We start from the raw sequence: 25,000 nt of genomic DNA on the forward strand, positions 1-25,000 counted from the left end.
ATATATATCATATGTCTTTGTATGCACGTATATATCTCTGGATATGTATATATATATATATATATCTATATGTATATATGTATATATATATATATATATATATATATATATATATATATATATATATATATATATATATATATATATATATATATATATATATATATATATATATATATATATATATATATATATATATATGAATGTATGCATAAAGGGGTGGCAAGACAGCCAAAAGATATGTGTAAACTCTGGCTCTAACCTGTCTATCCTGGTTTTGAATCTAGACCAAACTCTAAACTGTTCACCTGGTGTTTCACATGTGTGGCGAGACATCAATGTGCATCGGATGGATGAATGTTCAGCTGGAGTACTTGCCTTGGTTGGTGCATTACGTTAAAGATCCCACGGTGTCTTTCTCGAAGAGTAGGCGAGCTAACGCCAGCACCCTGACCAAATTACAAATTGTTGTCACCTTCAGTCGAACATCAAGCCTGGCCAACTGGTTCGTGAAAAACTTGGGCATTGAATGTTCTGCGTTTGATCCCACAAGGTGTGAATAAACGTACTGTGTGTCATGGTACACATGTGCAGGTGTGTGTACGAGGTATTCTTGTTTTTGTTCTGTCTCTGTCTCCGAAAAGGACGAGGGTGTAACCGTAAACTGTTTGACTCATTATTGAGGTCCTAAAAGCAAATTGCTCATCAACGAACTTGGATGTGAAACGATCAAAGTATCTGAATGGATAAGTGTGACGTGGATTCCCTGCGGAAACCCCGCCGAGCTCCAGAGACCGAGCGCGCAGTGCGTACTTAGCGAGGAGCGGCGCGCGCTGGTGACAAGTGAAAAGCGCGAGCGTGCTCTGGATCTTCTGCACACACTCTCTAACCGCGAGCACACTCCAACACCCACACTCTCCATTCTCCAACCACATGCAATATCCAACACACACCCTCCGCATGTTGCTGAGAACACGACCTGCATTTTCCGACCCACACATGAATTCTGCGATCTCCCCACGTGTTCCCACGCACTCTCCCCACGTGTTCCCACGCACTCTCCCCACGTGTTCCCACGCACTCTCCCCACGTGTTCCCACGCACTCTCCCCACGTGTTCCCACGCACTCTCCCCACGTGTTCCCACGCACTCTCCCCACGTGTTCCCACGCACTCTCCCCACGTGTTCCCACGCACTCTCCCCACGTGTTCCCACGCACTTCCTATTGTGTTCCTGCACTGTGCTCACCCAGCATGTTCATGTATGGTGTTCTCTCTCTCGTTCTCTCTCTCTCGTTCTCTCTCTCTCGTTCTCTCTCTCGTTCTCTCTCTCTCGTTCTCTCTCTCTCGTTCTCTCTCTCTCGTTCTCTCTCTCTCGTTCTCTCTCTCTCGTTCTCTCTCTCTCGTTCTCTCTCTCTCGTTCTCTCTCTCTCGTTCTCTCTCTCTCGTTCTCTCTCTCTCGTTCTCTCTCTCTCGTTCTCTCTCTCTCTCTCTCTCTCGTTCTCTCTCTCTCTCTCGTTATCTCTCTCTCTCTCTCTCTCTCTCTCTCTCTCTCTCTCTCTCTCTCTCTCTCTCTCTCTCTCTCTCTCTCTCTCTCTCTCTCTCTCTCTCTCTCTCTCTCTCTCTCTCTCTCTCTCTCTCTCTCTCTCCTTCCAAATGCACTCCCCACGTGTTGCCACGCACTCTCCGCATTCACTTATTAAACAGGCCATTAGGCAAAGCACTGCGCAGTAAGTGACGGTAAAATGGGCTGTCGTGGTGAGAATGGCCTCGATAATTAGCGATTAACACAAATCTCCCCCGCCCGCCAATACCAACAAGGCCCTGTTTCCGCATGCTCTGCCTGGTGTTTTGATGCCACCTAGCGGAAACAATTCCATTAACCACCTTCGGGTCGATTTAGTACAATTTAAATGATCTTCAAGGTCATGGACTATGGAACAGGACAGACGGTGCGACGAACACATTTGTGTAAATACCCTATTGTCAGGTCAGGTCAGATTAGATCCGTAACTTGCTGCAGGTATCATGTAAACCTGCACTAACCTGTTCCATGGTCGGGTTGTCGGCGACTAAACCGTCTCCCCCACCAGGTTTCCAGGTGAGGAGGGTGTATGACATGGACACCCAACAGGATGAAGAACAAAACCTCTCAAAGGGCGGAGGAGCTCCTTGTGAGTGAATGGCCATCCACATCTAGTGCCCAACTGTGTCTACGGACGTCCTCCTGCAATTGGGTTACTTCTTATTCGGAGGTTGGAGGCAGGATTTGCCTTCCGGCCACCGTAAAACCCTTCATTTCGCAAAACATTCTAAAAGCATTTTTACAATCTGAAAACCCACTCCGTGGGAGTACCTTCTGTGCAGCTTCCCTTCACAGGGCAGCTCACCAAATGACGGGATTGGGGAAAAGCCTTCAGGACCCCCCATCTTCTATGATAGGAGGGAAACCATAGGTAACCTTCGCAGGTCAGATTGCGGGAGAGTGTGTCGGAGTGGTGCTGAGGTGTCGTCCACCAGACAGCGGTCCCCTTGGGTTAACCTGAGACGGTCCCTTAGGGTGGGTGCCTGGAATGTCCTATCCCGAAGAGAGAATGATCACCTGCTTCTGTGATCATCTGAGCTCAAGCGTTTTGACATCAGTATCGCAGCACTCTCTGAGGTTTGGAGACCAGATTGCAGCAAGATCATGGCTTGTGGTTACACCTACTATTGGTCCGGTCACTCTGATGGTTACCATGCCCAAGGAGTTGCTGTAGCTGTGTCCAATAAGCTGACTCCAATGATAATTGAGGTAACACCGGTCAAAGAGCGTATTATGAGACCAAGAATTTGTCACTCCTTGGGTGTCATTTCCTTGGTCTTTGTATATGCTCCGCCTGAGGTGACTGATATTACTGTGAAGGATGCATTCTATGCCACGCTCGAGTCTGTGGTTGATCACTGCCCCAGGCGAGATACTCTTCTTGTCTTGGGGGATTTCAATGAATCGACTGGAACTGATAGGGATGGTTATAAGACATGTGTTGGTCCCCATGGGTCTGGAACTGTGAACCAGAATAGCACTAAGTTCCTTGACTTTGCAAGAAGTCATGGACTTAGGGTGGCTGGTTCATGGTTTCAGTGCCCACAAGCTCATCGCTGGACTTATTATTGCAATGATGGTGGTGTGGTGAAGGAGATTGACCATGTGTTCATTAACAGGGGTGATCCAGAACTGCAGGGTCAACCGGAGTGCACAATTCCTCAATCCTGACCACAGGCTTGTTGTAGCAACTCTGAAGTTGCAGCTTAAATCCAGGAGAATGGGACCATGCCAGCCGAGGATGGATGTTGGCAAACTCAAGGATGAGAGGGTCGCTGAGGAGTTTGCGAAGAGGCTGAGTTGAGATTTGGGGGGTCTGGGTGATTTGGGGAATCCTGAAGAGTTGTGGAGTGCCTTCAAGACCACCGTCCTTGATGTTGCTGGTGGATGTCTTGGAACTCGATGGAGGGCAAAGACAAACTTTGTCTCTCAAGGGACACTGGATACCATTGACCAGAGTTGCAGAGCCAGGCTGAATGGCAGAGCTGAGCTGTTCAGGGTGCTGAGGTATAAAAATGGATGTGCACTGAGGGTGGACAAGGAGGCCTATGTGGTAGGAATCTGTAAGGGGGTAGAGCACTACCTTTGGATAAGTGATTCTTGTCCTACTTACAGTGGAATTCACGCATTGTGTTCCTTCAAGCCCGTCCCTTGGTGTAATGCAGTTAAAGCAGAGGGTGGTGGGTTCTTGACAGAGGAGTCTGAAGTGAAGGCCCGCTGGGCTGGTTACTTTGAGCGGCTGTACCAGGCTGATCCACCAGCTGTCACATCGGATGTCAGGGGTGTTAAAATCCCAAATGCTGACCCTCCAATCAACTGTGGTCCACCTTCGTTTGTGGAAGCACGGGCTGTGGTGAACCGGTTGGAATGGGGTAAAGCTCCTGGGATCCGTGCCATCCATGCTGAACTTCTCAAGGTTGGTGGAAATGATGCACTCGTGTTGTTGCATGCAGTTCTGTACCCTGCCTGGAACACAGGCCTCATCCCAACTGACTGAAAGAGGGGCCTTGATGTCCCTCTCTGGTCGCCAAGACTGCAACAACTACTGAGGGGTGATGCTGCTCTCAGTGCCAGGCAAGGTCTTTGCTCCGATAATTCTTCATGGGGTTCACCATCATCTGCTTGAGCATCAGCGACCAGAGCAGTCAGGATTTACACCAAAGAGGTCAATGAGGGTTGACTTGTTCTACCTTGGGTAGGGGTATGCCACCCAAAACCTCATTTGGCCACAAGGCTAATGGGGAGAGAGATAGAGATAGAGATAGACTTCTGTATCTTTTTATTATAAAAATAGAAAAGAAAGCCCCCAAATGGGAGTTACATTTTCATTTCAGAGAAAGAAAGAAAACCAAGAAACAATTTCTGAAGAAAGGAAAGGATGAATCGGGTGGATTATATCCAGAACATTTCACAAAAGGATAAACATTCCTCTCGGACTTTGCGAATAACTTCTTTTATCCACCATTTTGATTCGAACTGCGGTAATCTTCCCGTTACTGAAAAGAAAGCAAAATCCAATTTAACACGACTTATTACAAGATTTTGGAACAAAAACAAAGCATCTTCATCATTTTCTCCAACACCATCAAGTTTTCTTTTCCTTGACTTATATACTGCCATCTTTGCCTGAGCAAGCAGGAAATTGGCTAACACAGCATTGGAATTTTTGTGTGGGATATCCATTCTGTAGATGAACACACAAGTGTTAAAAATCAAACCAAACCTCACAAAACAATTCTGAAGTAAAATAAATAAAGGTGCCAACCGTTGGCATTCAACATAGATGTGAAAAAGGTTTTCAGATTTCTTACAAAAAGGACATTAATCTCCAAGCAGATTTGAAAAATGGTGCAACAAGTGATTAGAAGGAAGGATCCAGTGTACTAGTCTCCATTGGTTGTCACCATGTCGTGGTGGTACAGGAGGGTGATAAAAACCTTTCCAGTTAGGAAAATAAGGGGGAGAACAAGGTAAGAGGTCTCTCCATCGAACCTTCTGCTGTGTTGTTTGCCATTGCGAAAGAAATTTTACACAACCCAAATAAAGGTCTTTTTGTTTGGGAAGCCCATTGAAGCCTACGTTAAAAGGGGCACAAGGAAGAGGGCTGGCAAGAGAAAAAGCACATACGAGTTCAGGAAAGGTAGAGAGAGAAGGTATTGGATGTGTATTTTGTTCATTGCTTTGGTGGTCCTGCTCCCAAGCAGGTGCGAGCTGTGTGCATGTCCAAAGCACACTACATAATATGCGTGCCACGATTCGAGAGGATCGCACACCGACCAGACTTGCCAATGCATCAGCTCTGATCCAGCTGCCATTTGCGCTGAGAAGATCTGCGACAGATTTTACGCCCTTGTCGGTAAAGCATTGAATAAAACACCTATCAGCAGGCATATCATGGAAAAGGGAGTTGTAGAACAAAGGTTCTTCCAGAAACATCTGTTTTGTGGAAGAATCAGTTGATCTTGTTGTTGTCAAAGCTTGCCATGCATTGAGTATGCTCTGATAGAAACTAGAGAGGGGGGATGTGTCGATTTTGGAAAGGTCCATCAGGAAAAGAGAGTGGTCATAGCCTAGCCTCCCAGCCTGCTGCAAAAGGTGACGAGCGACGTTGACCCATGGTGGAGAGGGTCGCGTGTATAGCATGCAAAGACAACCGAGAGTCGAAAGGCCATTAGCCAGCTCTTTATGGCGACCAGACCTTGGCCTCCATCGGTCAGTGGTAAACTGAGGACCCCAGGTCGCAGCCAGTGTTTTCCGTCCCAGAAAAAGGACACGAAGCATTTCTGGAGCTGTTGAAGCAACGCTGCTGGAGGATGCAGCACGAAGAACCTGTGCCATAAGCTGGAGGCCACCAGTGTGTTGATGACCAAGACCCTTCCACGATATGACAGTTGTGTGATCAGACCTTTCCATTTTTGTAGTTTACCCTCAACAAACTCAAGCAGACCAGCCCAATTTTTTGCTACTGTGGTATTATTACCTAAGAACACTCCAAGGTATTTCACACCATCATTGGCCCATGACAGTGGAGCAGGAAGTCTTGGCGCCAAGTGGCACAACGGACCGAGCCAAAGGGCGCTCGTTTTGTTCCAATTTACTTTGGCTGAAGAACCATTTCTGAATAAGCTTAAACAATAACGAACGATGTTAATGTCATTGATATCTTGTACGAATACACACACGTCATCGGCGTATGCCAGTACCTTGATGGGCCGTTCAAGCTGGGACAAACTAACCCCTGTTAGTCTACATTGCAAAAAAACCAGTCGGGGTTCGATGGAGAGAGCATAAAGCAACCCGGAAAGAGGGCAACCTTGTCTAATTCCCCTGTTAACAGACAAAGGTGCAACAAGTTCATTGTTTATCTAAAGCACACTATAAATATTATTGGATAGTAACTTAATATAAGAGATGAAGGTGGAACCAAGTCCAAACCGCTCAAGTACTTCAAAAAGGTACCGATGGTCAACACGGTCAAAAGCTTTCTTCTGATCAAGGAGAAGAAGTCCTAAATCTTTAGGGTTTTCCTTGCACAGTTCAATGATGTCTCATAAGGGAGATGTTGTCATAGATGGATCGTTTTGGGACACAGTAACATTGGTCTTCCTTCAACAACGAGGATAAATAAGGAGTAAGTCGCGATGCCAGGGCTTTTGAAAATATCTTATAGTCCGTACATAACAGGGAGATAGGACACCAATTTTCAATGCACAACACATCTCCCATTTTTGGGATGAGGGTAAGAAGAGCTCATCGGCAACTCTGAGGTAGCTCTCCAAGCTGGCAGCTTGCGTTCAAAGTGTTCATGAGTTCTGGACCCAATAAGTGCCAAAACTTCTTGTAAAATTTGGTTGTAAGTCCATCCAATCCAGGTGCTTTCCCAATGGCAAGGCCGTGCAGGGCAGTGCCAAGTTCATCCAAGGTGATGGGTCTTTCCAGTTGGGAACGCCCATCTGCACACAACACCGGCAGGCTTACGGAGATCGAGGCGACACTCACAGGATTTATTTGTTCCATTGAATATATTGTTATGGTTGTGGAAATTCACAGAACACCAGTCAGGTTCCCCAGAGGTCAGATATTTTGATAAGTGTGTGTTCTAGGTTAGAATTCCCCACCGATGTATAAAGGGCTGTGCATCTTTGAGTTAGCCATTATTCTTTTCTGTCTTTTATTTTAAACGAACATCTCCTCACCATCTTTTCCACAAGCGCCAACATCTCCTCACCACCTTCTCCACAACCGTCATCTTCTCCTCGCCATCTTCTCCTCACCATCTTCTCCACAAAACATCTTAACGACACCAGCATCTCCACAACACTGCCATCTCACCAACAAACAGTATCTCATCGCGACACAATCCAGCCATATCCTCGTTGGAGCTGCAGAGCGATTTCAACCACCTCCACGTGAAGCCGGTGATTTCAACCACGTCCGCGTAAAGCCGGTGATTTCAACCACGTCCGCGTAAAGCCGGTGATTTCAACCACGTCTGCGTGCAAGCATGACTTGCAAAACGGATCAGAAAGGCCTTACCCTTTGAAGAACTGGCCAATCGGAAGTGAAAGGGGCGGGGCCGAGCCTCGGGGTGAAGGGTGAAGGAGCAAGTGTCCCCTGGACTCCATTAGAGGCCGCGTCAGGACGCCAGTGAGTGAGTCAGTGAGGGAGTTGGAGGAGAAGTTCAGTTTGGAGTGGAGGAGGAGTTCGGGTTGGAGTGGAGTGGAGCTGAGTTGGGTTCGGTGGTGAGGTCGTTGGAAATCACAGGAGAGCAGTGCGCGTGAGGGGTCCAACGCGTCGCCGGCCAGGCCCGACCGACCGACCAGGCAGCGGTGAAGGCCAGACGAATGAAGGGGGAAACGAGCAAGCCGCCTCGTCAAGCTGCTCAAGCTGCTCAAGCCGCTCAAGCGATGGACCGAGACGCTGAGGTTCGCCGACCCAAAGGCCGCCAAGCCATTGCCCGGGTGGGGGGGGGGGTCAGGTAACCAGCCCCAGTCTCTCCAGGCCTGTTCCAGTCATCCCAGCCGTGAGTGCATTAAAGGCTCACGAGCCCGCTTCTTTTCTTTCTTGGGTTTTGTATGAAAGTCTGTGGCGCCTTGTCTGTGCAAGTAGAATTGTTGTAAGTGCATGCTGTAAATGATCATAGGAATCGGCTGTTGGCTTTTGCTCGAGTCTTTTTCCCCATCCCCCCCACCCTCCCCCCATTCATTGCATATGTGCATTTAAAATAAATGTCCCCCATTGTTTGAACGTGAAACCTGCTCGCTTGTGTCATTTCATTCCATTGACTGATATGGTGCGTACGGAAATTAGCTGGCTGGTTATAAAGCCGATAAAGTAAATCTGTCCGACGGAACTTGGCGATTCAAAACCACTCGGCATACGCACACGGAACGAGCCTGCTTAAGCGGCTCGTCTCCGTACAAGTTCTCATCGAGGTACAAATTCTCAGTCGTTTCTGTCCGCGCAAATAATTAGGTAAATCGATAATTCGGCGATTAGACCCTGTAGCACGTGGACAGAGCACTGACAAGTTTGTGGTGTGTTAAAAACACATTGATCCGGAAGCTACGACTGGATTTCCACATTCCGTGGGCGTGCGCGGCCACAATTGGGCTGAGGCGGTCGTCCGCACGCCGGCGCGGCAGAAATATACAATAATATTTTCGAAAAGTATTCCTTCACGAAAGGTTTGATTTCTGATTGTGTAAAGGTAATGGATCAATCTGCCAATCACAGCTGAGAAAGCTGTTTACTGGGAAGACGTTTCTCTCAGGAAAATAAGTACTTGGTTGGTACGTCTGCCTCGTTCAGGTGTCGCACCCTCATCCGAACTAAGGCACCACGTGCATTCCTCTCGGTTATCTCCTTTAATAAGGACTGTTTCTCAGTTAAGGTTTTTTGTATGTTACTATTATTTTGTCCGATGACCCGTTGGAGATGTAAAATCTCTAACTGTAATAATGTTTTTATTTCATGGTCAGCCCTTGTTGAGAAAAAGTGATACTGTTGACACAAAGCTTAAATTTGGGTTTTTACTAATTTCCACCATATCAGCGGGTTAACGGAACAGCTTAACTTCTGTTCTCGGAGAGCCGTCTAGAAGGATTCAAAAGCCTGAATGAAGTTGAGGTTTTCTAGTAAACTATTATTGAATGTCGAATGAGAGCTCCTTGGACGTGGTTTAGAGAGTTCAATAAAGACTCGAGATAGGGAATGGTCAGAGAAACCAGAAGGCACAATATCGAATTTATAAACTCCATGTAATAAATGAGAATTTACATCGATGCGATCAAGCCTCACAAGTGAGATGTGGTTGTTTAAACAACGACACCATGTATAAGACCGATCAGAAGGGTGCTGCACGCGCAAAATATCATGAAGATTATATTTCGCAATGATGTTTGCAAAAAGTTTTGCGGTACATGGTTGAGGTTCCGGCCCGTTCCGGTCAAATGAAGCATTAACAGTACAGTTAAAATCACCACCAATAATTAGACAAGTCTGCAAATCCAGTGTTTGCAGGAATTTTCTCAGTTCGGCAAAAAAGCAGATCCGCTCGTCATTTTTGCTTGGAGCGTACACATTGAGAATTGTGAACTTGACCTGATTGATGGAGAAGGTCACAGAAGCAAGGTGTCCATCAATAATACTCGTAAATTTAAGGTAGGACGGATGGAAATGTTTCCCGAAGACAAACATGATGCCTGCCTTCGACGAGGAGTTGTTACTAAAGAAACATTCCTTGCCCATAAATAGTTGCCACTGAGCCTGAACAGATTGAACAGCATGGGTCTCTTGTAACAAAGCTAAGTCAAGACCGTTGACCTCTACCAGCTGTTTAATTTGGATCTTGCGGAGCGGACTCCCACCACCATTAACATTTATTGTTCCAATCTTGAAACTGGCCATGAGGAAAATCATAGCTTCTAAGAATAAGATCAGAAGTGGGATAATTGATTAGAATCCCTTTTTGCCTTGGCGATTAATTAACCTCCGCCATCAAAGGATGGACGGTGGTTATTGTTTTCACCCCTGTCTGTTTGTCTGTTTGTCTGTTTGTTTGTTTGTTTGTTTGTGAACAGTATTACGGAAAAATTCCTGGACGGATTTCGACGAAACTTGGTGGGGGGGATTAGGTATGGTCCAAGGATCATGCCATTCCATTTTGGACTTGGTCCAAAGTCCAATATGGCCGCTATGGCGGCCATTTTGAAAAAATATTTGAATTTTTGTTTTTGCATTTCTACATGTTTTAAGTGATTTCCAACCCCCCCAAAAAAATTTGCAACTTTTTTTCAAAAAAATTTCGTATTTGAAAAATATTTGAATTTTTTTTTTTGCATTTCTACATGTTTTAAGCGATTTCCAACCTCCCCCCCCCCCCCCAAAAAAAAAAATTTGTTAGAGAAAAAAAAATTGCACCTTTTTTTTGGGCATTTCTACATGCGCGTCGATCTAGTTTAGTTTATTCAATCGTGGTTCAGTAGAGTCTGATCCGTTTTGACCGACAATGAATAGGATATCAGGTTCACTTAAGTGACCCAGCAGTATTGGCGGCGGAGGTTGTGCACTCTACCAAGTGTTCCCCCTCTAGTTTTTTTAAGCAGCGACAGTGTGTCTGGTGGAAACCGAATAAGTCAGGCTTACGTACGATAGCCTGAGCCCACTCGAGGAAGGACGGTAGATCTGGAAAGTATTCCGTCAGGTTTATATTGCGTTTCCTGTATGTATTTTGTTCGAAGAGTCTTATTTGTTCAGGGTGGGGGGGGGGGTAGGACCTTGACTGGTGAGCTTCTCTGCCGTTTCCACCTGACTGTTCCTGTTTGCTTCCTCCAGGTCAGATTCGTCAGAGTCGGTTTTAGTTTCCAAGTCACACAAGCTTGTACTGTCCTGCATATCGATACTGTCGTCAGTATTGACACACGGATCTGTACTGGTTACCAAGTCTATGTGCTCTTCCATTGTGGGAACATCTCCTGGTGAAGTAACGGAAATAATCGGGGGAGTTGATGAAACAGAAACACCATCAGTGGATGTAGCGATATCGCTTCCCTCGACCGTAACGGTGTTATCGACCTCCAACGTGGAGGTATACAGTACTTCGGGGGTCTCTCGTAAAACATCCGGTTTAACATTCCCTGCGTTTCCAGCTTCACCACGGGATGAACTGGGAGCAGTAACAGGGTTAACATTTGTGTCACTATTTCCTGCTGACAAGGATTCAGGGTTAACATTTGTTTCGCTATTTCCCGCTGACAAGGATTCAGGGTTAACATTTACCAAAGTGACAGCAGGATCATCACTGGTGGTCTGTGTATCACAGTCAATGGACTTTCCAATAGGAGAGTTTTTTAACGAGTGAAACAGTGTTGTTTACTGCGATAACAGGTAAAGCGGTCTCTGTAAGGGAGACGTCGATGTCCTCACCGGCAAGTAGGGTAAACTTGTTGGCCGGAGGTACCGGAGTCCGGGTCCATACCGTAGGTACCGGGTCCATTCTGGGTCCATTCCAGGTAAACATTGTCGAGTGACATCAGTCACAACTGTGGGAACATTACCGACAGATTCCTCGTTTGTAATTGCTCCCTTCTTCTGGGTTAATCGACCATCAGGTAAAGTCTTTCTCTTCCTTGAGGGAACGATGGTGAAACCATCCCAAACATTCGTTTTGCTCTTTGGACTATCGGGTTGGGAGGACTGGGGGTTGTTACCGGACACGAGATTCGCTTCCTTCACAGTCGAGGAAGAAGACGACGTATCATTGTTGACGAGGTTTGTTTCATCGTTTGACGAAGTTGCCTTTGGGCAAGATCGTTTCAAGTGTGCGAAATTACCACATTCGAAACATTTCAGGGTGTCGGTGGTTACGTAGACTTGGTAATCATGATTATCAATTTTGAGTTTTAAAACGATGTTCAAGGTTCTTTCAGCGTTAGAGGGAGGAAGCACCACATAAACTTGTCTCCGAAAATACATCACATGCTTCGTCCGATCGACCTGGCTACGGAAAGGTAACATCGTGATTCGTGAAACCACAGAACCATAACGAGATAGTTCGGAGATCAACGTCTGATTCTTCAGGAAAGGAGGAGAGTTCGAGATAATGACCGTCACGGCCGGTGTGTCCAGAGGGGAGACGAGCACGAAATGTCCGTCGTCTGTTGGTAGTCCGGTCGATACGATTTTGTGAACCAGTTCTGTCTCAGACACGAAGATAACCACACGTTTGTTCATTCGTGAGGCTGCACGAACTTTGTCAGTACCGACTATGTTTCCTGTAGCGATAACGAGATCCTCGACGATGACGTCGTTGGGCGGGACACAGACGACGCCATGTTTTCTTGTTAATGCTTCAAATGCCGCATAACGGGAATACGAAGTCATGTTTAGGAAGGGGGAGGGGGGATGATTTCTCTCGTGCAGTAATTAAATACGAGCCGAGACAGGTTTCTAAAGGAAATAAACAGCTCCAGTGAAGAAAAAAACGATCAGTTGAAGGGCCGGGATGGGCCGCCAACTGAAAGCTATCCACAAGAAGCTGTGGGCTCTTTCTCTCTCTATCTCAGGGAAAAGGTATGCGAGGAGAAAACAGGGGGATGGGGAGGGGTAGAGATGAACCGAAGGGCAAACCGTAAAATAACAAGGACAGATGGGCGGGGTTGGGGGGATGACGGGGAAAGGGAAGGTATAAGTGCGAGGTCCAACGAAGAGGGGAGGGTGGAGGCTCAAATAACGATGCGTAGAAAGAAACAAAGGAAAGGAGGTGAAAAACGATAGAAAGGCGAAAAAACAGGGCAGATCACAGCTCACCAAGACCACACAGCCGCCATGACACTCCACTCGACTCACCAACAGCCAGCAGGGAGGGGGGGAGAGAGAGAGATAGAGATAGAGAGAGATGAGAAGAAGCCAAGATTTCTGTTGTGAAATGTTATTTTGAACACAGCACAGGGTAATGTGTTGTATGAATCCTCATGTCATATATTTAATTATGTTTGTCTTGCCAATGATCTGTCAATTAAAATTCAGTTATTTTGAGATTGGCGAAAGCTTCATCCTGAAGCCTTAGGTGCAGGTCTCCAAGAAGCATGAGACCCTGGACAATGGCCGAACTGCCCTTTGCCTTAATGCACCAACCCCCCCCCCCCCCCAGGTCCAAACTTTGATTCATAACCTCTCTGGCTACTCACATGGTTGTTGTCCCTCCCTGCTCATCACTTCTTCAGGGCCAACAATATTGAGTGTTTATTTCACTGTGATTTGCTTCCATAGTAAAAACAATATAATTACTAGAACGGGCACTCAGTAGAGCGCATACCTTCGCCAACGCTACATTTTGCCCCCCCCCCCCCAGAAACCGTTGATTGTGAGGGTATTTAATCCCATACCACATCTGCCATCTCATATGTGTTATGATGGCTTAAAAACATTAAATTTCCTGTGTCATATCATATATCACAAGATTGGGCATTGAATTCACAACATTTTGGCATTGGTTGCAAGCAAATTGGATAAAAATCGACCGCACTATGGCAAAATGACGATTTTGACCTTTTCATGACCTCGACCTTGACCTTTGTACTCTTAATTTTGTAATTGGTATTAGAGTGTGGGGAACAGAACAGTCAACATTTTGGTGTTGGTTTCATGCAAATCGGATAAGAATTGACCGTGTTATGACTAAAACCACACATTTTGCAATGTCGTGACCCCCCCCCTGACCTTTGACTCCCGACCGCTAATAAGGGTTATTACGTCATTGTGTCATGTCACATATCACAAGATGGGGCATTGAATTCTGAACATTTTGGCATTAGTTGCATGCAAATTGGATACAAATTGACCGCGCTATGGTAAAAAGACGATTTTGACCTTTTCATGACCTTGACCTTTGACCCGATCGCTCCCAAAATCTAATCAAATGGTCCTCGGATAATAACCAATCATCCCACCAAATTTGCTGCGATTCAGTTCAATACTTTTGGAGTTATGCGAATAACAAACAAACAAACACACATATTCACAAATAAATAAATAAATAAATAAATAAATATAAATAAATAAATATACAGCGATCAAAACATAACTTTCGCAACAAAGTTTGCGAAGTTAATGAAACCATAAACCGACTATTTCAGTCCATTAAAGGAATAACCTGCCCTCATTAACTCGTGTTGAGTGGTGTTTGTCATACTCTCCAAATTTACCAAGTGTGGGTCGGTGAGAGTGAGCAGCCATAGGAATCAAACACATACCACCTACCATACATAAATAAATAAACAAGTCATTATAACCACTTGATCAAACAGTTGTCCCGTTTCCATGGTACCAAGTTACCCTCCCAGAGATTATTGCAATTATATAATTTATGGAACATTCTGTGAGGAGGTGTTTGTGACCTCCCCACCACCCTTACCCTATCGCACCTCACCAGACCTCACATGTATTTTGTACCTGCTCGTATTTATGAATTTAAGAGAGAACATCCAAACAGAACTAGAACAGCACTCCGTAGAGCACATACATCCACCAGACTGAACAGTTTACGGTTTGTTTTCCAATGATGGGCCAGATGTGGATCCAGTCCTGAACCAAAATCTAACGGGCTTGTTTTTGTCACCAAGCCAACTCAACCACCACGTTTTGCAATAATCCGTCGACACCTTTTTAGATCCTCGTGGAGGATCTCGAAGTCTTACTCACGTTGTTGTTCTTCATCTTCTTCTTGTGGACTTTTTTGGTTCACAGCCTACAGTTTTCATCGAAGCTTCCTGAAACTTGGCGTATATATGTAAAAATATCCTGCGCAGACAGTAACCATCTCCGATTTTGAAAATTCCTCCGAGAAAAAAAGTTGTGACTTGAAAATATCTCTGCTAATGGAAATCGCCTAAAAAAATTATCCCCGAAACTAGGCAAGCTTTTTGAATTCTGTTTGCGGGAATCGAACAGGGCATTAGCAGATTAATTACCGCACGTATGATACATCACTATGACGTCATATCAATTTTTTATGACGTCATTCCTATTTTTTGACATTTTTTGTTTCACAACCCAGAGTTTTCATTGGATCTTCGTGAAACTTGCCATGTATATGCAGAAAGCCCACGCGCAGACAGTAACCATCTCCGATTTTGGAAATTCTTCCTAGAAAAAAGTTGACGTCATAATATCGCCGCTAATGGAAATCGCCTATACCATTATCTCCGAAACTAGGCAAGCTGTTTGAATTTTGTTTGCGGGAATCAAGCCTGGCATTAGCACAGATAATTTATCGCAAACCTGATACATCACAATGATGTCATATTCGCTTTTATGACGTCATCATTAAGAGGACGAGGATCTTAGCTCATTTGAGCTTGTTGAAATATCATCTGCATATCGTTTTTGGCCCCATGTCTCAATGGTGAAGAATCACTTTAACAAGTGACGTCATAACTTTTTTTTCTCGGAGGAATTTCAAAATCGGAGATGGTTACTGTCTGCGCAGGATATTTTTACATATATATGCCAAGTTTCAGGAAGTTTCGATGAAAAATGTAGGCTGTGAACCAAAAAAGTCCACAAGAAGAAGATGAAGAACAACAACGTAAGACTAAGAGATCCTTCACGAGGATCTAAAAACTAGATGGTATTCATAGAATATGTAAACTATTCCACGCAGTCTTAAAAGGATTTGGTGCGAGCCAACTCTTCTAGCGGCAAATTTATAATTGCATCTTCCAACATTTCTGCGGTAAATGTGTACAAATTACAATTTGAAAAGTTTGCTATAAGAGTACATTCAAAAGCCTTTACAAAGTGGCTTTTATTTTTGTTCTCGACGGTTTTCATAACTACCAAGGCTGATAAAGATGCTGGAATAGATCGCTGAAGTATAAATCTGGAGATCGTTGAAATGTCAAAATGCACTTCTGCTTCTTCTTCTCCTTCCTCGCATATTTTCACCAGCCGAGCACAATATAGACTGAAGCGATTACAGTGATAATTTCTAATGCGAGGAAGTGACATTGTCTCTGGGCATTAGGCTTTGTTTAATTCACCAGGTAAGTTCTGAGGGGGTGTGCATCATCCAAGTAATATGTGCTATATTAGTATATATCAAATGGTTATGTAACATGTGGTAAAGTTTCATTTTCCTCTGTTGAACAGTTTTCCATGTATACTCAATATGTGCTGTATCAAATGGTCATGTAACTTGTGATAAAGTTTCAATTTCCTCCGTTGAACGGTTTTCGATGTACGCTTTTAACAAAATGCAGACATGTATGAACATAAGCAATCGGTCACGTATCAACCCCACTTTTCACTTTGCATGAGCGATGTAATAAATACTTCTTGGATCTGCTGTCTGCATCCGGATCTTCACCAAAATTGAATCAATTCGTCATTGTCCCACACCCAACGTCTCCACCAAGTTTCGTCAGAATCTGTTCAATATTTTTTGATATATCATGCTCACAAATAATGATGGGGAAGGGGGTGAAAACGTATCCTCCATCAACCTTCGGTGGCAGAGATAACAAGTTATCATTTATAGGTTAAAAGTAACCATATGTAAATATCAAGAATATTTCAAATGTACATGGAACAAGTTTCCATCATCTCTGGGTTTGTAACGATATTAACAATGACGTGTACCTTGAATTGGATGGTGCAATGAAACGTTTTTATTGCACATTGTACAGTATATAGTTATTGTACCATGGTTTTTGTTTGTGCATTGAGCAAACTTCGACAAAGACATGATGTATTAGAAAACAAAATAATTTATTAACAAACTTATAATAATAAACATGTACCACAGATGCACAAAACAGTCGTTTCAAGTGTAACCTTACTCATCAGGAGTAAATAGGAATATGATAAATACGATTTATAAATATTATGATGTAATTTAAACCAGATCCATACTCAAGTGATCAGTTGAGAAACTTAGTTGTCTGCAACCAAATCGCTAATATGTAGACGGTTTTGCAACCTGCCGTTACCCCATGCATGTGAAAAGCGCGGTTAAGCAACTGGTTCACTTTGTTTGTCTGTCTGCCTATAAATGTCAGTTTTTATCGAGGAACAACTTGATTTTAATTGAATGTCATATTTTGAACATACCAATCGGAACATGAATTGGAAAACGAATCTGTGGTTTATCTGTAAGTACTTTGCCTCTGAAGTCGTCCCAATCACACATAAACAGAGGAGTGAGATTTTAAAAAATTAAAAAATTATATCAGCCTGTCTGGCAGTCAAACAAAATTGAAAAATCATTTTAAACATGAAACTGTTTTTCATGATGTCATAAATGACGCAAACAAAAGACACGAATAAATAAATCAACGTGTTAAATAAGGTGGAGTTGAAGATGCTGCATCAACGGCGGTAAATTTCCAAAAAAATTTTTGACAACCTTTAAAATCTTTATTTTATTCAAATTGAATTATATACTTGAACACTGAAGAACACAAATCGACTTTTTGGCACTTTCAAAACCCTTCTGGTTCGCAGTAATTGGACAAAATATTACAGCATTTTACGTCAACACGGCCAATCAAATTTGGCGCTGGCAGACCCCTCCTATGTCCTTGTTTCTCAAGACTGCACGGGGTAAGGTACTCTATGAACCCTCAAGTTTATAGTTGAGACACGTTCGACTTTAAAGCGATTTGTAATGACATGACATCACGTGCACATTTGCAAACAAGGAAGCCCATGGTTGTTGTAAACTTATAATCCTGATTGTGCAAGGTGGGGCAATGTTGTGCAAGTATCTTGGTATTGATCATACCAAGACAGATCTAGAGAAAATCGAGTTATTGACTTCTACTCACCACTAAAGGTCGATGACTTTGTCCACTCTCTGAGCAGTGCCCTGTAAGCTGTTAAGCTTGAGTGTGGGTGAAGACAGTTACAAGTTTAACGAGAATGGCAATTAGTAGAACGCATACCTCCACCACGTAATGCCTGACCCACGAGAACATTCGCACCCATTACATTTTTCAAATATCATGCGATACAGTACTATATCGTTTTTCGTCCTTTCAATGGTGAAGAATCACTTTAAAAATAAAATTATTCTCTTATCCAGATCCAGAGTCGGATCTTCACCAAAATGGAATCGATTCGTCCTTGCCATACACCCAAACTGTCCACCAGGTTTCATCCAAATCCGTCCACAACTTTTTGATATATCATTCTGTATCTTGGTTTAACCTTGTCTCTCAATGGTAAAGAATCACTGAAAAAATTCTCGTAGCTGGATTCAGAGCTTCACCAAAATCGAATCAGTTCATTCTTGTCACACACCCACCCTGTCTGCCAAATTTCATTTGAATCCGTCTGCAAATTTTTCAGATATCCTGCACACAAACAAACAAACTAACAAGAAAAAAATGTCTTGCAGACCAGGATACTTTCAAAATCCATAAAAACAAATTTGACCTCAAAAATAATTGCTGGTTGAATTTATTGACCAAATATGCAACTCGTCTTCAAATTTCAAGTGAATGGGAAGAAAATTGACGATTTTAGAAATGCGGCCTATGTTGACCTTTTTGCCTATGTTGACCTCAAAAATAATAAGTGGTTGAATTCAGTGACCTGATATCTTCAAATTTCAAGTCAATTGGATAAAAATCGACGATTTTATCAATTCCTCCTTAGTTGTTGACCTTTGGCCGATGTTGACATTTTGACCTCAAAAACAATAGGATTCTTGCTTATGACAAACTACGATTTGGTGAAATTTCGTGAAGATTGGCTTGAAATTGTGACCTGTGTAATTGTGGCCCCCTCTCCAAAGGTTACCATGGATACATCAAATTATCCATTTCATTAAGATTAAAATTGACAATCTTAATCAAATCGGATAAAAAATTATTATTGTTCAAATTGAAATTGATGATTTTGGAAGTTTCACCTTGAGTTGACATTTGACCTTTTGATCTCAAAAATAGTTGGTTTCCCAATTCAGTAATGCACGATGCAATTGCTGTTGAATTCCCAAGTCAATCAGATGAAAATTGATGATTGTAGCAGTTTTACCTTGAATTAATCTTCTGATCTCAAAAATAGTCGGTTTCCCAATCCAGTGATGCAATATGCAAATCCTGTTCAAGTCAATCAGATGAAAAATGACGATTTTAGGAATTTGACCTCAAGATGGCCTTTGACCTGTCACCTCAATATCAATAGGCTTTTCAGTTGAGACTACCTCTACAACTTGAAGTTTCGTGAAGATCGGTTTTAAATTCTGACCTGGGGGCGATTGACAGACAAACAGACAGAACAAGAAGAGGACGTCGTGCAGAGCACGATACTTGTAAAATCCATTTAAAAAATTTGACCTCAGAAATAATTGGTGCTTGAATTCAATGACAGAATTTGCAACTACTCTTCAAATTTCACGTCAATGGGATGAAAATTCACAATTTCAGAAATCCAGCCGATGTTGACCTTTTCACCTGTGTTGACCTCAAAAATAATTGGTGCTCGAATTCAGTGACCTGATATGAAAATCATCTTCAAATTTCAAGTCAATCAGATGAAAATTGAGGATTTTATAAACACCACTTTAGTTGTTGACCTCAAAAATAATTTGCCAGTTGAATTCAGTGACCTAACTGAAATACAAATCCTCTTCAAATTTCAAGTCACTCGAATGAAAATTGAGGATTTTAGAAATTTTATAAATTTGTTGGCCTTCTACCTATTTTGACCTTTTGACCTCACAAAAAAATAGGCTTCTTGCTCATGCCAAACTCTACCATGCGGTGAAGTTTCGTGAAGATCGGTTTGAAATTGTGACCTGTCGGCGATTGACAGACAAACAAAGACAGGGACAGACAGACAATAACAAAATCGACTAACCAATACACTTGAAAAATCTCCGATTTTGCAAGTAACAAACGCACAAACTCACAAACAAAGACAGATGGGGGTGAAAACAAAACCCCCTTCCACCTTCGGTGACAGAGGTAATAAGAAGCAAGAAATAATGTATCACCAATGGGCCAATTCGGTGTAGTGTCCACAAAATAAGATAATCAACTTGGTGACTCGAGTGTCAAAAACGGCCAGTGCCCGTGAGAATAGGCTGCTCACCAAAAGAGGTTCAATGATAGTAGTCCCATGATCGAAAGGAGCAAAAAGCCACTGAAGATAGATCCGTGGTACAAAGCTGTGGGTGCAAGAGCAAAGTTCTGCTGGAGGACAGGACCACGAACATCGTTCAACTCCCGCGAACTCCAGCAAACTTTAGTTTAACTCCGGTAAAACTCAAGTCTGAGTCATTCACACGATGGTGTAAATAGCGAGCTGCCAGGCAGGGAAGTGTTGTCAAACTTTGTTCAAGCCTTCCTCTCTGCTCGTCCCTCGAGGGGGAGATCAAAGAGCCCGATAGTAGTTTGGGGCAAAATTATTGGTTGGAAACCAGATTAAAACATTACCTACACGACTTGCCATTGTTTGGACAAGTAAATGGAACAACGTTCATGATATAAAAATACGAACAAGTGGCACGAGATGAAAAACACATAACAAATCACTTGCATGCAAGGAAGTTGCACAATTACTTGAGTGATTTGGTTGCACAACTGATCGCTCCGGTGTGGATCGGGCTTTACACACTTCAAGCAGTTGAAAGTTATTTGATTTATCTGATAGTTAAATGATCAAGACAAAACAGTGTTGTTGAATATAATCCTTGCACTTCATCAAAAAAGTTAATTTTATCAACCTTGTTTCAGTTCATATGGTGCTTCCTCAAGTAATTAATGAAGTTAGGGCTGTATGATGGGGCGGAGAGGGGGTCAGAACTGACGCCCTCCTCTCCCCCAGCTAACTATCGTGTGCCAAATAAATATATTTCCCCAAAAAATTACCTTTTCTGCTATTGTTTTTGATTATCTTACTTGTTACAACAACATTCTGTCTCAACCTTCCTGACAGGTAAACTTGCCAATGTATCTTGGACAACCTCCTGCAACCCCCTTCTGTTTTTTTTTGAAATTTTAGATACATCTCTGGAAATCTAATTGAGAAATCAAATAAATGGTTGTGAATGGCTCATATTATTTAATTACAGTGCCAATACTATTGCTCAAACTCAGAGTGAACTTCAGAGGTCTGTGCTGCACAGTGCCAGACAAGCGTGGTGGAACACGGGACATGGCAGGTTCCCCACTGTTTCCCACTGGTCTTTCACGGGGTCATAAACGTCAAGCGCGTCTGAGTCGGTAACAATTCCACCGGGTCTCACGTATCGACCACCAGACACCCAGACGCGTCCATCCAGCTCGCAGGCGGCATGATGCATCCGGGGGGTGTGCAGGTATGCGGTACGAGAAAACTTATTCGTGTGAGGCTCGTACACCAGCACACGCCTCGTAAAGCCTGCATGAGCGGGGAGGGAGGAGGAGAGGAGACGTGCACATCATTGGAAAATACCTTGGACTGCAAACGTTTAAAAAAAATTGATGCAAGTAATAAAAAATATTTTAAAATGTAAAAGGGTGCAGAGATGGTCACAATAAATTATCATGTGAAAGCAACCCAACATCTTTCTTTGAATAATGGTTGCTCATTGTCAATCCATGCATTCATTTGGAATGACAGTGTGCGGTGATTGTGTCCATGTGTGAAATTGACCAGTGAAATATGAAACCATGAACACACATATACACACACACACACACACACACACACACACACACACACACACACACACACACACACACACACACACACACACACACACACACACACGGATAATTTGAGACCTGGTAGATCTCCATTCCATCTCCTGAAACCCAACCACGTGAGGAGATAGTAGCCAACAACAGCAACGATGTTGAAATCCTTCCAACACTGCCCAACAGTGAGCTCTGGTACCTGTTGATATGTTTATGTTGTGTGTATATCGCATCCAAAATGCGGCAAAAGTTGCGGTGGGTATAATAGGTTTTGAAAGTCGAGATTACCCCTTCGTCGGGTGGTTGGATCAGGGAGGTGGTGTTGGGCGGCAGGAAGATCACCTCGACGTTCGGGTGAGCTACATTCAGGTCCCCGGGGTGATCATGAGAGTTGTCGACAAGCAAAAGAACTTTGACCACAAGGTTTCGTTTCACCAGGTACCTCTCCACCTGATGGATGAAACAGTTATGGAAGCAGTCCATGAAAATTGCTGCCATCACCCATGCTTTCCTGTTGGCCCCCCAAAACACGGCAGTGTTTGCTTGTTCTTGCCCTTGGAGCATGCGAGTTCACGAAACGGTGCAGCATCATGGGCTTCATCATACAGTCGCCTTTTGCATTTGCACAGAGGAGAAGAGATACCCGGTCCTTTGCGGCCTTGAATCCCAATGCTGTCCCCTCGTGCTTCGAGATAAAAGTTTGCGTTGGCATCTTTTTTCCAAAACAGGCAGGTCTCGTCAGCATTGAACACCTGCTCAATGCTGACGCTGGCAGGTACCCCTTCTCCTTGATGAGCTGCGTGAGTTGAGCAGGGAACATTTTGGCCACCTCGTGGTCCACGGAGGCACGCTACCCTGACAGTTTAATATTGCCGAGACTGTAGCGCTTCTTGAAGCAGTCAAATCATCCCCTGCTCGTTTGGAATGGACTGGGGTTGCTCGTACCATCACTCATGCGAGCACCACTCACACCAGCCAGATGCGCCTACATATGCATCGCCTTTGCTCAAATGAGAGGTCAACTTAAAGGCATGTTCTTCTGTGTGTTGTCCTCCATCCATTCACTGAGAGCCTTCTCCATCCTTTGTATGTGGACATCCCAGACGTGGGTGACCACTTTAGTGCTCGGTACAGCACTCGCCGCAACACTTTTTTGGATCATCTTCTCGTTCTTCCATATGTAGCGAATGATGGATTTGTTTATTCCATACAGTCTGCCCACAGAGGCCACACTCTGTCCTCTCGACAGCCGGTCCAGCAGCTCCAATTTATCGCTCAGACTCATCACTTTATTCTGCCTCGTGGCAGTTGACGCAACTCAGGCACTGGACTTGCACTTGGGAGCCATGTTTTATCAATGAGCAGAGCGAGAGGCAAAACACCGGTCAAGGCAGTGGGACGAGAAGAATGTAGCCAGTATACGCTGCATACAAGTAGTCATGTGGGAACTGTGGGCAGCTGTGGGAGGGGCAAGTAGTCTGCCCATTGTTTTTGTAGGACGTTAGTGAGTGCTCATATTTTACGCAGCTGATGGAAAACATGTTCTAGAACTGTGCTCTGTGCACGGCTCATGGAAGATTTTTTTTTCCGCTCACGCAAAACCGTGAAACACAGGGGCGTGAATGTAGAAGCAGGTCACATTTTATAAACCGCGAATATCGGGGTCTGACAGTGTATGTAGAGTCTAGACTTTAAGGAATTTGATAAGGTACCACATCAGAGGTTGTTAGCCAAGGTGAGGGATTGTGGAATGGCTGGTCAGGTAGCCAATCGGATTTGCAAACTGGCTTCGTGATAGGAAGCAAAGAGTGGCTGTGAGTGGGAGGATGTCTTGCTGGTAGGGTACCTCAGGGGTTCGTACTTGGACCATTATTATTCATTATTTACATCAATGGTTTGGACAGTGGGGTGAAGAGTAGGCTTTCCAAATTTGCAGATGACACAAAGCATTTAACCTGAGCGAGTGTAAGGTGTTGGGGATGAAGAAGAACAATGAAAATAGAGATTACGTGATGGAAGAGGTAATTTTGGAGCGTGTCACACAGGAGGAGGATCTGGGGGTGGTAATAGATACGGGAGGTAAGCAGGCAGCACAGTGGCAGGCATCTGTAGGTAAAGCAAACAGGGTTTTAGGTTTTATTAGAAGGGGGATCATTTTTAAATCAAAAGAGGTGGTGTTAACATTGTACAGGAATTTAGTGAGGGCCACATGTAGAATATTGTGTGCAGTTTTGGTCACCACAATTCAGGAAGGACATTGATGCCGGAGAGAGGGTTCGGTGCAGGGTTACTAGATCGATTCCGGGCCGAGCTCGACTCAGATATGAGGAGCAGCTGAAGGAGACAGGACTTCATACACTAGAAAGGAGGCGGATACGAGGAGATATGATGGAGATGTTTAAGATAATGAAAGGTTTAGATAAAATAAGTGCAGATGAATTATTCAACAGAATAGACAGGAATAGGACCAGGGGCCACAGCCTGAGAGTAAATAATAGGTGAGTTAAGACGGAAGCAAGGCAGGGGTCTTTCATTGAGAGAGTAGTTCATGGATGGATTGGTCTCCCCAGAAGCGTAGTGGCAGCAGAAACAGGAGATAAGTTTAAATTGGAATTAGATAGATACCTGGAAGGATTGAAGATAGAAGGTATAGGGATGTTGGCAGGATCTTTAAGTAGCTCGAGCATGGATGGGTAATCATGTGTATCTGTGCAGAGTGTTGTGTCTTTGGGGGTCTCGTCAAGGAGGGGTGTGTGGTTAATCACCCAAGAAAAAAATTTCCATTAATTTTTCGCCCTTTTTATTTTGATACCTTTGGGATATCCCTTAGCATGGCACATCGTCTCATCCACATTCCTCCCCTTATTCCCAGAATGAAATTGTGTCGTTTTTGATGGATATAATTGGTCTGGTGTTGGTGTGACGCAGGCATGATGGGCCAAATGGTCTCATCATGCATCAAGTTTCCTTGTGTATCCAGGGGCAGGTCTAGGTCTCAGGCAAGGGGGGGTTGACATTTTTGGTTTTGAGTCAAGGTGGGTGGGTGGCAATATACCCATGTGAGCGCCAACAGTGCAAAGCCCATACGAGGGGGGGGGTTGAAGGAGGGAGGAAAGTGGGGGGTTGAGGGAGGGAGGGATGGTTGATGGAAGGAGGGTTGAGTGAGGGGTACTCAGCAGCTGAAGGGGGGAGGTTGCAACCCCCCAACCCAACTTTAGATCCGCCAC

At 44.0% G+C, this 25,000-nt stretch overlaps 2 protein-coding genes across 6 annotated transcripts in view; both read right to left on the reverse strand.

Moving 5' to 3' along the window:
* Positions 1-12,926, reverse strand: part of LOC147028385 (transcription factor AP-2-alpha-like) — a 167,440-nt gene extending 154,514 nt beyond the window's left edge. For 2 of the 4 annotated variants that reach the window (XM_085878711.1, XM_085878712.1), the window contains exon 1: positions 11,512-12,869. In XM_085878711.1, the coding sequence (XP_085734837.1) occupies positions 11,512-11,605 (94 nt within the window). In that variant the 5' untranslated portion in view covers positions 11,606-12,869. Of the gene's footprint in view, positions 1-11,511; positions 12,870-12,894 lie in introns of those variants that run through there. The other 2 variants (XM_085878708.1, XM_085878706.1) reach the window with 2 other exon arrangements.
* Positions 12,927-16,731: 3,805 nt separating this feature from the next.
* Positions 16,732-25,000, reverse strand: part of KLHL38 (kelch like family member 38) — a 21,638-nt gene continuing 13,369 nt past the window's right edge. The window contains exons 3-4 of one of the 2 annotated variants that reach the window (XR_015057556.1): positions 22,062-25,000; positions 21,338-21,474 (exon numbers count right to left, since the gene is read on the reverse strand). The exon at positions 22,062-25,000 is cut by the window's right edge and continues 219 nt beyond it. Coding sequence is in view for 1 of the 2 variants with exons in the window: in XM_085878713.1 (XP_085734839.1) it covers positions 21,200-21,474 (275 nt within the window). In the remaining variant the exon portion in view is untranslated. Of the gene's footprint in view, positions 21,475-22,061 lie in introns of both variants that reach the window. The other variant, XM_085878713.1, reaches the window with a different exon arrangement.

The sequence above is a fragment of the Eptatretus burgeri genome, chromosome 4, assembly GCF_056783735.1.
Source record: "Eptatretus burgeri isolate ZD-2024b chromosome 4, Ebu_testis_v1, whole genome shotgun sequence".
NCBI lineage: Eukaryota > Metazoa > Chordata > Myxini > Myxiniformes > Myxinidae > Eptatretus > Eptatretus burgeri.